Genomic DNA, 15,168 nt, shown 5'->3' on the forward strand with positions numbered 1-15,168 from the left:
TTCTCTACCATAAATCACTCTAGTACATATTTTAGCATAGTAAAATCTTGACCAATTTGAAATTTTGATCCCTCTATTCCTCTGAACCGAGATCCTTTCTAGTACTTTACAATGCACTTAGATCGAGAATGCGACAACAATGAAAAAGTGTTGTGTTCTCAATGTTGCATCTCGATGTAATTTGTTGCACCCTTGAAGTTTTACATGAGCATTTACATTAGAGTTGCATGGGTTTGCATTAAATTGCACAGGACCATCCAGTGCACTTTCCTGTTCCTCTCTTTACAAGGAGGGCTGATATCAGATACATTTTAACTCCTTGCACTCTAACATACTAGGATACAACAATGGACAAAAATCTCTGCAAGCTCTATTCCTCCATGTGTTCGGGATGGGATGCATTGCAATTTGTGAGAACTCATCCTGTATTACACCTGCTGACTTGTGTCAAATCCCTGGAATGGATTGTGCCTGTACAAACAAAAACACGTTCCGACTAGATCAAGAAGCATGTCAACCAACAAAAACACGTTTATGGTGCCTTCTTTACAATTCAATTCCCACTCCTTTAAGCGCGGCTTCTATAGCAGCCGATGCCTTTTCAAGAGTTTGCTTCTTTTGCACCATCTTGAAAGCCTCAAGAATGTCTCCCACCTCCCAATCACTAAAGTCCTCCGTCCTAATTCCACACTCCAGTCCAGCGTTCACCTGTACAAAAGGATGAGAGATTGCACGGGAACATAAAAAAAAATAAAAAAAAAAATGCTTTACAAAGCCAATGCCCGGAACAATTGTGATTCCAGTTTCAGCGTTAGTACAACTTTGCTGATTTGATGGTCAAAAAAAAAAAAAAAAAAGTGTGTTATTTGTCAAGAATGCTCATAAAAAGGGCAAACCCAATGCACGAACTTGTGACCTTCAGGTCACAATGCGTTGACACCCATTTTAGTAAATTTTGTATTGATGATGTGGCAGTAAAAAAGGGTGATATTCCACATAGATTGAAGTTGAAATTGCATGCAAGGGTGCCACAGATAAAATTATTTTGAACTTCAAATGATGGACAGGGATAATAGTTTTAATATTTATCTTTTAGTTGATTTTAGTTACATATTTATGTCTATTCCTAGGATTAGTTTATTTTGAATTTACAGTTAGTTGTGATAGAGTTGTAGAGCAAGTAAAGTGTTTGTGTGTAGGAGTTTGTTTTATGTAGTTTTCTATAAATAATGCTAAAGGCATGCTTTGTAAGAGGTCCAGCACCCTCAAAAACATTTTATTATTGTTATTGCTTTCTCAAGCCCTTTCCCAGAATAGCATCCTTACTATTTCTATATCTCTCTCTATCTCTCTCTATATCTCGTTCTCTCAATCTCTCTCTATATTTCTTTCTATATCTATTTCTCTCCCCTTTCTATTCTCTCAAATTGTTACTATATTTATTCACTGATAAAAGTCCTTTAATTAAGGCAATCCCGAACTCAAAAGAGGAGTTTTATTGTTCTCTTTCTCCTCGCATCGCTTGAAAGTCAACGTTCTCAAAAGGACTACAGTTAACAATTTACACTCGAACCACATTATTGGTTCTGGCACGCCCGTATTACATTAATTTAGAATCGGTTTTAGCCAGCCGATTTTAGCGTCAACACAATGGAGCAACCTTACCGTTGTGCCAAGGTTCCCCCCATTGTGATAATTAAATAATATAAGGATTATTTAAGTTGAAAAATGCAACCTATTTTGTAGAAAGAGGCATCCAACCTAGAAATTGGAGCCATTTTCATTTTGGAGAAAGTTGACTGGTCATTAAGAAGTATTTGTGATGCAAGTACATCAATACAGGTGTGTTCCAATATGATTATGATGGATTTGAAATCAAGAGGATTTGAGGTTCAAATGAAGATTAGCTATTAAGTTGGATCAGAAAGCTCAAGATCATGTTAAGAGTAGAGGCGTTATTGCAACTAGAATCCTTGTTGGTGTGAATTTCAAATAACTCCTTTCACCTTGTTATTTGAAATCCACACATGCAAGGTTGTCAATCAATCTATGTATCTTGTTGAAATCTAAATCTAGACTATTAAATGAAAATTTAAATTACGCTTTTCAAATAATAAACCCTAAAATCCATTCATTTTAAATCCCTCAAGCCAAACGAAAATGCACTTGCTTATATCCCCCTGTATACAAAGAGGACGTCTTATATCTTAGTTTTCATAGTGATCCAACCAGGAAGTTACACCTGGGGAGGAGGACGGGGTGGGGGACGGGGTTTGTAGAAGGGAAAGAAATAAAGGAATTTGTTAGAAAGAGAGCTGATTTTTGTGATGGAAACTATTGGGAAAAGAAGAAAGAAAGAAAACATAATTTTAAAAACAAATAAATATACATATAGAGAGAAGCTAGCCACTAGGGTTTCAGCTAGAAAAAGAAGAAGGGAGAGAGAGTAGAGTGTAGATTCAATCCAATTGGTCATCAATGGATTCCGATGCAGTTGGCCTTTGTTGATTGAAGAAGAGAAAACCTTTGTAGTAGTAAACTTCTAGATTGATAGATCTTGTATTTGCAGGAGAACAAAATTTGGTGGTGTACACTGTATTTAGGGTTTTGAAATTTTGAGAGGTGCCACGTATTTTAAAACTTAATATCTTCATTGTAAATTTTCTAAAACTCATTGTTTATATACAAACCAATAGTATAGGGTCTTTAAAAATTTTGTACCCACAGTGAAATCCCTGGGTCCAAACAGAAACTCTTCAATACAATTCTCCTTGGATCTTATGCTTCATTTGCTAATTTAAGGGTATCATACTCTGCAACGTTGGAACATCAACATGGGGGCGCAAAAAACTATTTAATAGTGAAGCATCCACCAACCTTAAAGAGGCAACAAGACCTATCATCCCTCTTTTCTGTAAATACACTCCAATTAATTATAATTGAAAAATAAAGGAAAGTGATTCCACTTGATGCCAAACTTCTTCCCAATATGACTATATATCTGGGGATGTTTGCTAAACAAGCCATTCAGGCAAAAACTAAAACTGAAGTAATGCACATAAATAATGCTCCCTTGGTATGATAGTAAAGCCCTATGCGCCTTATGTCAAGATGCATGCTCCTGACAAGCAATTACAGCTACAATCATATCAATTATTTAATATAATATATTAGATTGCTACCACCAAGGTCGCCCAGTGATATCTCCCCAACTTCCTAAAGTGGAATGGAAAAATGGGTGGGTGTGCTAGGGACATATATATATATATATATTCTTAGATTGCTAGAAGAAATAAAATCTATGGAGCCATGAGCATGGCACAATATCATAAAGGAAGTGGTGAAAAAAATACAGCTACGAAAGACGTACCTCTTTCACAATCTCCTTCACCCGTCTCAAAGAATGGAGAATACCAATATATATTGTTTTTCCATTTCTCACAACCCGAATGCCACAGTCTTTCACCACTTCTCCCTCCGTCACCATGCATCCGGCAATATGACCACTGCCACTGCTGAATATGGCTCGTACTTCGGCTGCACCAATTGTTTCTTGTTCCTATAAAGATACAAACATTAGGTCTAAAATGCCATTTTTCAGTCATAAAATTAACACAAAAATAAAAAGAAGCATCAGGTTTGTCATTAAAACTTTACACATGGCTAGTATCTTCTAAAGGCAATGTTCCAAAGGGTTTTAACTTCAATTACAAAAAATTGAAGCAGTTAATTCATATACGATTGAAAGGATCCTCTGAATGGTTAAATTACCATGACGGAGTTCTTAGATCGGAATACATATGTTGAGACACATGTACAGAACCTATGTCTATGCATTATACATCAACCATAAAAATGAATGAAAATACCCGTGTATGTGAAGAGGAATGTTTAAATTAACAAGGATATATGAGTATATCTATGCGATGTTTGATGGATATGTTATGTTAGTCATGTATCTATTACCAAAAGGCACTTCAAACAAAAGGAAGAGAATCTAAATGTCCTTGGGGTGTTTTTATTTTTCTTTTTTCATTATGGAATATTTTTCTTAAATTTTTTCTATTTTACACAGAAATTATAGAAAAAGAGAACTGTGTTATTTTTAGACATAATTCTTGGGGTCACAACTCACCACGAAAGAAAACTTGGACCCCTCAAGATATCTACAAGCCTTTGTCATAAACTTTGAGGTTAATTAGATCACACCTAAAAAAAAGTCACACTCAAATGTGCACTTGAGTCCGTGAAACATAGGGAAGTATTGTCTGTCCTGCAGGTATTAAGTACAGCCTTTTCAAGATAATTGAAAAAAGAAAAGTTCAAATAAATGGATTTGAGCAAACTAACCTCAACAGGCTCCAAAAGTCCCTCCATAGCATTTCGCACATCATCAATAAGCTCATATACAACTCTGTACTGTCGAATCTCAACACCTTTATTGTCTGCATAGCTCTTAACAGAACCAGGTGCTTTAACATTAAAGCCCAGAATAATGCCTTTACTAGCAACCGCAAGATCAACATCACTGGTGCTTACATCCCCAGTTGCTTGGAAGAGGAACTTCAAAGTGACATTATCTTGAGGGAGCACCTTTAGGGCTTGTCTGACAGCCTCAATGGAACCCTGGTCATGATTACAAGGTTTCAATTTAATTGCAGGTGAGTAAGAAACACAAAACTCATTCATGACGGTGAGGTTTGAACTTGAGACCTTTGGCTCTGATACCGTGTTCACAACCATCTACTCCAAAAGATTAAGCTGTTAGAGAGGGTGTCACTTTATTATTTTTATCCTTCAACAATTCCAATATGCAAGGGGAAAAAAAGTTTAGGTAAATTATTTGACTGAATATATGTTTCATTCCTTTTCACATCTGTCACTAAAAACACTGGTTTGTGGGAAAATATAGACCTACTAATGCAAACTGAGATTTCAAAGAGTTGAATGGCCACCATATTTGAGCTGATTAAGTTCTTCAAGAAATTTAAAAAAATAAAAAAATAAAAATGAAAAAAAAAATTGTAGCATTTCCCTAAATATTAAATTTAACAGAACAAACTGATATAATTGACTGCAACTAAAGTGGATAAATATATGGAAGTTTGATAAAATCCATAGATTCATAACTTATTAAATAAAATAAATAGTCTTTTGCTATAGATTATTAAAAAAAAAAAATCGATACATTTATTATATACTTACAGATAATAAGACAAACAATATCAGATTCAAAATAATAAATGTGGTCAGACTAATGCCTTCAAAATTATTAAATCAGTTTATTACGATCCACCAAACCCGTATACTAGACTAAAGTTTCAGCATTAATTATTATTCTCTACTGATCTAAAAGATATAGAGCCTACCTAGAACCTCACGAAGTCATTATTAATGTATTTTCAGACAATTCTAAACAATAATATAAATTGGATGAACTGTTTATGAATTATATACTTGTGAAATGTGATTCAAATCAAGGAAATAATTAGTTAAAATTAATTTTAATCAAATTCAAATCATTCTTGATTTAAAGAATACTCAATTTTATTTATATTTCAGTCCTGATGCATTATGTTTCTCTAAAACTGTGAGTGTTTACAGTTGTGTGGAGTCTAGTTCTAAATTTCTAATGGTCTGTTCTGTTCTTCTTACAAGATATAGTTTCTAGTTGCATTTTAAATGCATCTGTTCATAAAGGAATCAGTTTGTATGAAAGCTATCTCTGCAACAACAGCATGAAGCTTTAAGTTCTAATGCAATACTTAGGGTTTATAAGGTGAAGTGCTACATAGGCCGTATTTAACATTTGGGCCTTGTGCAGTTTATAATATCAAACAAATTTGTAACAAAAATAAGTGAGATGTCTAGGAGCTCTTAAAAATGGTTATTATCAAGTGTGGACCTAATTAATCGAGGGTGCTGGGAAGGGAAGATTGGATGGACCTAACATTTGTCATTTTTTGCACAAAGTGACTGCTCTCAGTATTTGAACACACCTTCTTAGCCCACATTTTACCACTGCACTAGGCAATGGCCCCTATGGATAGGAGCTCCATAAGCTTCCAAAATATGTGGGTCCATGCTTTCTGTCATCACTATAATAACTCTGATAGTTGCAAATTTTCATCAATTGGATGATCGTAAAGGGATTAGTTAGGCATAAATTCAGAACAGTTGATTATTCAAATTAATCTGTTATTACTCATACTCTATACTCCAAGCACAAAAATCAAGACAGTCTTTCTTTTACGTTATAATGGATATACATACCTGAACATCAACCTTCATAATAATATTCAGCTGGTGCAAGAGTAATCCAGCCTGCTTTCCAGCTGAACCTGCAGAAGCAAAGGAAGAAAGTGTAACCTTCCCATCCCCGGTCTTGGCTGATATACGTTCATTTTTTAAAGATTCCGCACGTGACTCGGCCCTTGCACGTGCAACTTTAAGGGAGCCAACAACCTCAAATTCATCACCAGCAATTGGAACATTATTCAATCCAATGACCTGCAGAAGTATGGGGCAGATATATTAGCAGAGTCTTGAATGAAGAGCCATATGATAAATAGGGCAAAAAGAAAAAATTTCTTTTTCTAAAAGTAAAGATTTCAAATAAGAGCGCTCAAAGGGGAGTGAATACCGTGTACAACTGCACAAAGAACACAAAAATCACTATAAGCTCAAGCTAGACAATAAAATGCACGAGTTCCTCAACAGATTTACAGTACGACCCCTGAGCCCAAAAAGCTAAGGATACTTCTTAAGATGCATACTTTTGACACAAGCTAGTAATGACAGATGTGCTTGCTTTAGAACATCAGTTCATGTTCAGTTCTTAAGCCCGATAATTATGCTCAAGCTGGGATCAGGTATAGCAGATCTAGTAACTTATTTAAGCTGGCTCAGCCTTTTCCTAACCCCAGAACCACAAAAAACAATACAGAGGTCGAGTTCGAGCTCGCATTGCAAAGTTAATTAATGACAGAACAAATAAATTATTCACAAACCCAGTCAACTATTGGTATCATCTCTGTTTATAAATTAAAAGGAAGCAGGGGTATGGGACTCGCAAGTTTTGCATCTCATGTGCTCCTGATTATTATTTTGTATTTAACCTAGAGAAAGAGAGAGAGAGAGAAGATAATCTCAAGTGTCTGGGATAGTATTTAGTATATACCCTCCTATAGGGAAAGCAAATATGGTAGCTTAGATAATAATTTAGTGATTGTAATGACTGTCAAACAGGATGAATCAAGAAAAATTATTTGTTAGCTTTTTATCGTGTCACCAAAGTGTTCAGAATATGCAACCATCAGATATCTTAACAATATCAACTTTCCAATAGGAAGGGCCACTTTTGGAATCAAGCTGGAAGATCACATTCTTTACTACTGTCCCAGAAGGAAGGCCACAAGCATTGTAATGCTCAACCAAGTATAGAATGTGAAAAATACTAATATAAGAATAAGAATAAAAATCCAAAAGGTAGTAAAGTAGGAAACTGCAAACCTGCACTGGTATAGAGGGTCCGGCTTCATCAACACGATTCTCAACATCATCAGATAGAGACCGAACCTGACATGCCAGAGTAGGGAAATTCTTCAAAGATGGGTACCAAAAAGAAACTGACCAGACTAAATATTATACAGTTTCAATGTAATCATCTAGGTAATATTGAGCAGGGAATTTCATCTTAAAGAAAGTTCATGCTCAACCTTCCCAAAGGCTTCACCACAAACTACTATATCCCCTCTTTTCAGGGTGCCATTCTGCACAATAAATGTAGCTACCGGTCCTTTAGATTTATGAAGACCTGCCTCGATGACTGTGCCCCTAGCACTTCTGTGAGGATTAGCTTTCAATTCTTGCAACTTCAGTGAAAAAGTGCAAAGAGGGTTAGAATACACAGAAGGCAAATAATAAGAAGCAAGATAAACATGCACAAATTTTGAAGCGTATTTAAGTACTTGCTAATTGATTGGAACATTCCAGATAGGTGACCACAGATCCAAAAAAGAGTACTGCATTGGCTAATTGGATAATATATAGTACAAATATCTCTGTTGCCCAGACTCTTTGCACTGGGTCAACAAGACATGAAACGAGTATGGGCATGCATACTCCGCATAAAGCCATAGGTTCCATTTTTGGGGATCACATGAATGGAACCTATGCAGTCATCTTGTTACAAGATGTCCTGTTTATGCGAGTAAATAGTATTTCCTGCACAAATTTCTAATTTTAACTATCAAATTTCGGAAAATAAAGAAAGGAATAAGTAGATGAAATCATGATAACAAAAAAAGAAAGAGAAATTAAATTACTTTTGACAACCAGCTGGTGGTAAAGTTGATATATTATACATTTCAAGAAGAATATCAAAGCTAACAAGTTGGCGTGCCAATAAAATTTAACTTACCTCTGCAACAAGCATGACAATTTCCAACAACTCATCTATGTTCTCCCCTTTAAGAGCACTGATCTGTTAACAAAGAGAGTGGAAAGATAATAAGCATCGTCAAAAGGTATAAAGCATCAGTGAAAGAGATGCGAGTACAATTCCTGTGCTTGTAGTATAAGCACCTGAACCATTGGGATGTCACCACCCCAATCTTCTGGCATTAAACCAATTGAAGAAAGCTCTTGCATGACTCGCTCAGGATTAGCTCCATGCTTATCTATCTGGAATAGTAGAAGCAATAAAGCTTAGAATATGCAACTCTTAGAACCAGCAGTGTAATGAATAAACACAGCCAATTGCCAGTATAGCCAAGCTACCTTGTTAATGGCGATTACAATTGGTACACCAGCTGCTTTGGCATGAGCTATGGCCTCATTTGTTTGAGGACGGATTCCATCATCAGCAGCCACAATAATGATAGCAATGTCTGTCACCTTTGCACCACGAGCTCTCATTGCCCCAAATGCCTACAGGACTTAATATAACAGATGTCATCAAAATGAGAGAAGAGGATGAGCAAGTTATTGTTTGCAGTTGAGTTCATAACACCCATGACCAAAAGATAGTTACAAGCATTAACAGGGATTATGGAAACCCAAGAATGATACAGCATAAAGAGGGATGAGAGAGAGAAAGGGAACCAAAATTCTGGCAAAAGAAACCTGAAGTTCGAACCACAAATGACCATTGAGCTTACCTCATGTCCAGGAGTATCAAGAAAGACACATGGTTGAAACTTGCCATCAATGGGTATTAGAACCTTATATGCCCCAATTCCCTGTGTAATACCACCTGCTTCAGATGCAGCTACCTGTAAAATCTAGCATTTCAGGCTTCAATTATATAGCTTGATTGCCAGAGCAATTGTGAGTAGCTTTAAGTTGATTGAGGGTTCATGTCCTATACGTATAATCCATGTGGCGATGATATGATGTACTTCATAAAAATTCTCTCATAACCACACAATCAATCATAAATTTATTAAACAAATTGTCATCAAAACTCCCATATAGCAAATTCTTCTTCTTTTTTTCTTTTTTTTCCTTCCTTTTTTGCTAAGTTCAAATAGCAAAATCATAAGACCTTAATTCCACCATGTCCATCAGTTGCAAGTTGATTAAAAAGGAGAATCAAGATGATTAAGATTCACATATACCTTGCTCTTCCGAATGTAATCCAAAAGAGTGGTCTGCCAAGTTGACAACACCAAACATAAAATTAGCAAAAACTTGCTATCAGAAATTAAAAGAAAATAATATTTTTAGTTCAAAGGAAAAGGGGCAGTATTAAAGAAGGGGGGAAGGCAATACAAGACCAAATAGGGAAAGGTAAATGAAAAGGAGCAGCGATATGTTATTCTATACCTATACCTTTCCATGATCAACATGGCCCATTATAGTAAGAACGGGAGGTCTATCTTCTAGATTTTCCAGGTCTTCCTCATCAAGAATTTCCTTCTTTTTAGCCATTTCTTCCACTCTCACGGGAGCAGCATCTATGACTTCTACCTCGTACTCTTTGCAGATCATCTTGACCATATTTTTATCAAATGTTTGCACGCCGTCAGGCTTAATCCCCATTGAGGATAGGTACCCAAAAATTTCACCTTCACTAATCGCCAAGTTGTGGGCCAACTCCTCAGTCGACATACCTTCTTCACCGACCTCCAAAATTTCTTCTTTAATAGGAGCAGCCTCCTTAGCTGCCTGGAGTCTAGCTGCCTTCCGACTTGCCTTGCTCCATTTCCTTCCTTTCCTTGCTGTAGCTGCACCGGGAATAGAAACATCAAGTTCCGATGTCTCCTCATCAGGAATCTCAACATTTTTAACCATCTGCCTCCGTGGTCCTCCGAGTGGACCACTTTTCTTTCGAAACTCATCTTTGAACTTTCCAGGGATAGGGCCCTTTGCAGATTTTGGAGGGGTTAATACTGCTTGAGCAATCAGAGGATCAACCACCAGTTTCTTAGCTGCAAATTTGTCGATCAGCATTGGCTTTCTTTCTTTTGCAACTAAGTTATTTCCACCAGTAGCTCGGTTGTTTGGAGGCGCCCCCACATCCTTCAAGATAACAGATTTCTTGATCACTGGCGGAGGAGCTATGGAGGGTTTTATAGGTGGCTTAAGAGGTCTTAGAGGAAAAATGGGCGGAGACTCAACTTTCCCCGCTCCTTCTATCCTTGGTTCCTTTTTCTCAACCTTCTGGGTCTTAGGAGATTCCTTGACTGATTTTTGTACACTAGCCACAGTATCCCCTTTCCGCCATACACTCTTCAAAGTCTTAGACTTCCGACCGACTGTTAAATTAACTGGTTTACCATTTTTTGGTTTACCTTTTCTCTTGTCAGTGCTTATGTTGAGTGGTGATTTATTGACTGGACTGACTTTTTTAATAGATTCTAATTTCTCAGCCTTCTCCAGTGCCTCTCCCAGTGACTCAATCACCTTATCTATCTCTTCTTTATCATCATGTACCTTCTCATATTCAGAATCCTCGTTTAGTTTTGATAGATTCCAAGGCATTGAACTTATGGAGTTAATATTTAAAAGGGGTTCGGTCTTTGACCCAGATCTTAAAACCGGCTTTGGAGCCGCCTTAAGAACAACAACAGCAGCATTGTGTTTGCTTCCTTCATATGTTGAATTAAGGGAAACTGAAGTCCCTTGATCGGCAATGTAATCAGTTACTGAATATTTACAGACCCTGCCTCTCTTCTTAACCCAAATTTTGTGAAAACTATGGACATTTTTAGAGAGAGAAACTCTCTCAAGTCCTTCAAAATGCCCGGACGAACTCACAGTAGCACTTCCTGTACTCACCGGGGAGGCCAAAGAAGCCATGATTGTACTTACATATTCCAGCACCACCATGTACCTCAAAAACAATATACACAAACCTAGACTCTAATGCAGCAGCCCACGAATATCCCAGACCAAATTAATCTCTTTCCTCTCTCTGTGCAATTCCATAAGAATCTTAAAAACAAGTCCATCAAACAAAAAAATTCTGTGTAATTTTCTCGCAATAATATAACAAAATAGGAAATTCTGGGGTTTGATAACAAACCAATTCTGGACCACTTTTGCATATAAAATATTGATTGGAGTGAGACCAAAAATTCAGAAGATACAAAATCTTACCTTATTTGCGATTCTTTTTCACTTATCAGTCAGTGAACATATGATACTTTCCTAAAGTTAGGTGACGTTAGTTTTGTGTTGGGAACTTGGGAGAGAGAGAGAACGCACCCTAGGCCTGTTGAGGTGTGTAGGGCTGGGACGAATGGCGGTAGAAATTCTAGAGGCCGACATGCACAGTACTTTGTGGGCCCCGTACAGTTGATGTGGGACCCCACACCTTGAGAGTATCACACAGTCAGCAGCCGAAATCGTCGTGTCTAGCATGTTCTAATTAAAAAATATAATTTCTCGATATTTTTACTAAAGAAAAATTATTTTTGCACCATGAGCTTGAAAAGGAAGTTTCTTAGTTCCTTCTCGTGTTTCGAAAAAAAAAAGTTCCTTCTCGTGGTGGTCTAAAACACCGACATGTGTCATAACTCCCAAGTTAAAAAAATTGGATCAAATCCATTTTTAACGGGTAAACCTGAATATAATCCATATAACACATAGGGTTAAAATCATAAAACTTCTATTATTTTAAAATTTTAATTATAAAATTCTAATCTGTTTCAGAAAATTCTTACACTCTTAAAAAGTTATTACATTGCTCCAATGTTCGTATTCGACCCATTAACTAGGTTATGAATTGACACGTTTAACCTTACTATTTAATGTTAAATTAAAAACTAAAAATTTTTATTTTTAATTAAAAAATATACTTTAAAATTACAAAAATTATGTTTGAGAGAGAGAGGAGTGAGAGTTTTAGAGAGGGGGGAGGGTTGAAGAAGAAGATAAATGGTATTTTTGTAATTTAAAAAATAATATTTTTTTCTTTTTAACTTAATATTAAATAGTAAGGTTAAATTTGTCATTTTATAGTCCGGATAACAAGTCAAACACGGATATTGGAGCAATGTGATCACTTTTTTAAAGTGTAAGGATTTTTTGAAAAAGATTGGGGTTTTATGATCAAATTTTAAAGATAATGGGAGTTTTATGATTTTAACCCTAACATATACTACAAAATTACCCATTTACATTACGTAAAATTAAAAACTTAGTATTCGTAATCTCTTCATCTAGTCCGAAACAGAGGCTCTAATAAAAAACTTATACTCTCTGACCACATATTTATATTTCTGGCAAGGTGGCGGTGAAAAACAAGAGAATATCTAAAATTCTTATTCTCTTTTCCATTCTATGAGCATCTCCACCGATATATCAAATCCTACGTGGCATTTGCAACAACTATTTTTTACATAAAAAATTCCTCCAACCAATACTTCAAATGCCTACATAGCATTTGACATACCATTAAATATGTCAAATTTGGCATATCAAAAAGTGGTATGCCAAATACAAATTTTTCATTATTTTAATCTAAGAATCCTATAAACAATTCAAATTTGGCATAATGAGCATCTCCACTCGAAACTTTAAATATTAATAAATTTGACTTATCGAATGGAGTATGTCAAGATGTCATATGTCAATTTGCCGCATCATACTTCAAATAAAATTGAGGTATGAAATTTGAAACATTGGTTGGAGATGCTGACTCAACTCTAATTCAATCCAAGTAAAGTAAAAAGAATATAGGAATAGAGAAGAGAGAGAGAGAGAGAGAGAGAGAGAGTGGCGGTGATGCTAGTGACGAGTGGGGAGTGACAGTGGTGGTGGTAGAATGTGCGGGTGGAAAATGGCCGTGATTAGGGTTTTGGAATAAAATATTCCTCAATCAATAATCCCTCATATATATATATATCTTATATATATATATATATATATATATATATATATATATATATATATATATATATGAGTTGGGTTAACCCATCGAAAGTAGGTTAATTCAGTTATTTTATTTTATTTTAAATTACATAATATGTGGGACACATGTGATTCTTTCATTAGGCCTCACCCATCAAAAGAACTTCCTTATTATGTAACCCAAGACAAGTATTGTTATTTACTATTTAGTTGATGTAATATTTATTCCTTTAATTAGGGGTTAGGCGGTGTAGGGTTAGCCCATGCCAAATCTAAAGTTTAACAACTCAATCCATGCCAATCTAAAGTTTAGAAAAACTCAGCCCTTGTTTGGATGGGAAGATTTGGGGGATTTGGAAAGAAAATAAATGTAAGGATAAGGAGTGTTGTATTTGGATAAGGAGTGTTGTATTTGGATAGGAGGATTTGAAGATAAAATAAAGGATTGGGAAGGATTTGGAGGTTTAAATTGTATCCCTCGCAAAATGATACATTTCGGAGGGAAGGGGAAGTAAGTTTAGTGGCATTTTCAATATGCCAAAACTAGCCTCCAAAATTAGATATAGAAATTTGTAATTCCTTGTAAGTCCTTGTAACATTAGGGTTCATTCAGTTCATCAGGTGCATTCCTCGCTGCGCAACAAGGAGAACTTTTGATCGGTTTCTTTACGAAGATGACCCAAGTTGTTTGGTCTCGCTACCTGTTTGTTCGTTGTAGTTCTTCACCGAATTGGCACACACCGAAGCTGAAGTTCGCCGAAACTTCAGATTGGTTTGGTCTCTCAAGTTTGTGGAAATTGATGGATGCCATTGCTCAAACATTGGTCACTAAAAATTCACCGAGCAAACTTTCATTTGTTGGAGAGAATATGAAGATATATACAAATATATACATGTGTGTGCGTGTGCGTGTGCGTGTGCGTGTGCTTGGTGTATCATGTTCAAGGAGGGGATAAGAGATTCGCTAAGACAGAGAATCTGAAAACCAACAACATGAAGGAGAGATGGAGAAGATGTAACGAGAAATCAGAGAAAAACATTGGGGAAGAAAAAGGGATAAGATCAAAATCTTATCATGTTATAAGAATAGGGAATCATATTAGGGGAGTTGTGTATATATATAGTATAATTTATATAGAATATTTGTTGATGAAGTTTATAGTTAAATAAGTTATTGAGCAACCTTTAACGAAAAAAATAAATAAATAAAAATGTTATTGAGCAACCAAGAAACACACGAAAAAAAAAAAAAAACAAGGGAGTCAAATAAACCACACAAATATAAAATGTATCTTATGCAAACAAGAATCCTATTATTTATTTTATTTTCTCTCCTTTCTATCGAAACATGAATAAAAATTATTATTATCTCTTCATTTATCCACAATTAATGTTATTATTTCCTTTCTTTTCTCTCCCGTGTGTCCAAACATACCGTATATCGCACAAATTTCGCAAGTTTTTTGAGTTTTTCAAATCTTTCAAAAATTAAATAACTTACTAATAAATAAATATAACAACAACAAAAAAAAAATGTTACAATATATAACTATATACAAATTGGCATGAAATAAAATCAATAATGTGTTGGACTTTGGGTGACAAATTTGTGGGAATTAATAAAATTCATTCTTTTTAGAAATTGGAAATAACTTACAATTTTTACCTTTTCAAAAATTTTGAAATAAATATCTACCTTTTACTATAATTTTATATAAAAAAGGTGTATTGGTAAAAAAAATATAAAAATCTCATTCTCTTTCTTCCAACCAAATAAGAAAAAAGTATTTCTCCATTCAACCTCCTTTC

The 15,168-nt window shown here is 35.4% G+C and overlaps 1 protein-coding gene across 3 annotated transcripts; it reads right to left on the reverse strand.

The window, feature by feature from the left end:
• Positions 1-76: 76 nt before the first annotated feature.
• LOC132308674 (translation initiation factor IF-2, chloroplastic-like) lies at positions 77-11,726 on the reverse strand. 3 transcript variants are annotated; one of them, XM_059806837.1, is made up of 13 exons: positions 11,605-11,726; positions 9,835-11,419; positions 9,621-9,653; positions 9,162-9,275; positions 8,782-8,931; positions 8,587-8,685; positions 8,423-8,485; positions 7,719-7,874; positions 7,513-7,578; positions 6,274-6,510; positions 4,351-4,626; positions 3,371-3,559; positions 77-708 (listed from the first exon to the last, which is right to left on the reverse strand). In XM_059806837.1, exons 2-13 carry the CDS (start codon positions 11,332-11,334, stop codon positions 547-549), a joined length of 3,045 nt encoding a protein of 1,014 aa, XP_059662820.1. In that variant the 5' UTR covers positions 11,335-11,419; positions 11,605-11,726; the 3' UTR covers positions 77-546. The 3 variants fall into 3 exon arrangements, 2 of the variants coding, with proteins under 2 accessions (XP_059662820.1, XP_059662819.1); XM_059806836.1 differs by having other exon boundaries at positions 9,835-11,726; XR_009482458.1 differs by lacking the exon at positions 77-708 and adding an exon at positions 4,136-4,273 and having other exon boundaries at positions 3,428-3,559; positions 9,835-11,726.
• Positions 11,727-15,168: the final 3,442 nt, after the last annotated feature.

The sequence above is a fragment of the Cornus florida genome, unplaced genomic scaffold (genome assembly GCF_030987335.1).
Source record: "Cornus florida cultivar Cherokee Brave unplaced genomic scaffold, ASM3098733v1 CherokeeBrave_3.0.0_Hap2_Chr05, whole genome shotgun sequence".
Lineage (NCBI taxonomy): Eukaryota > Viridiplantae > Streptophyta > Magnoliopsida > Cornales > Cornaceae > Cornus > Cornus florida.

Excerpts from the sequence above, each read along its gene's own strand:
- LOC132308674 (XM_059806837.1), bottom strand. The coding sequence starts at position 11,334 with ATGGTGGTGCTGGAATATGTAAGTACAATCATGGCTTCTTTGGCCTCC. Across the intron at positions 8,686-8,781 it reads TTGTAATCGCCATTAACAAG|ATAGATAAGCATGGAGCTAA; the intron begins GTAGCTTGGCTA and ends CTACTATTCCAG. Across the intron at positions 709-3,370 it reads TGAAGGAGATTGTGAAAGAG|GTGAACGCTGGACTGGAGTG; the intron begins GTACGTCTTTCG and ends CCTTTTGTACAG.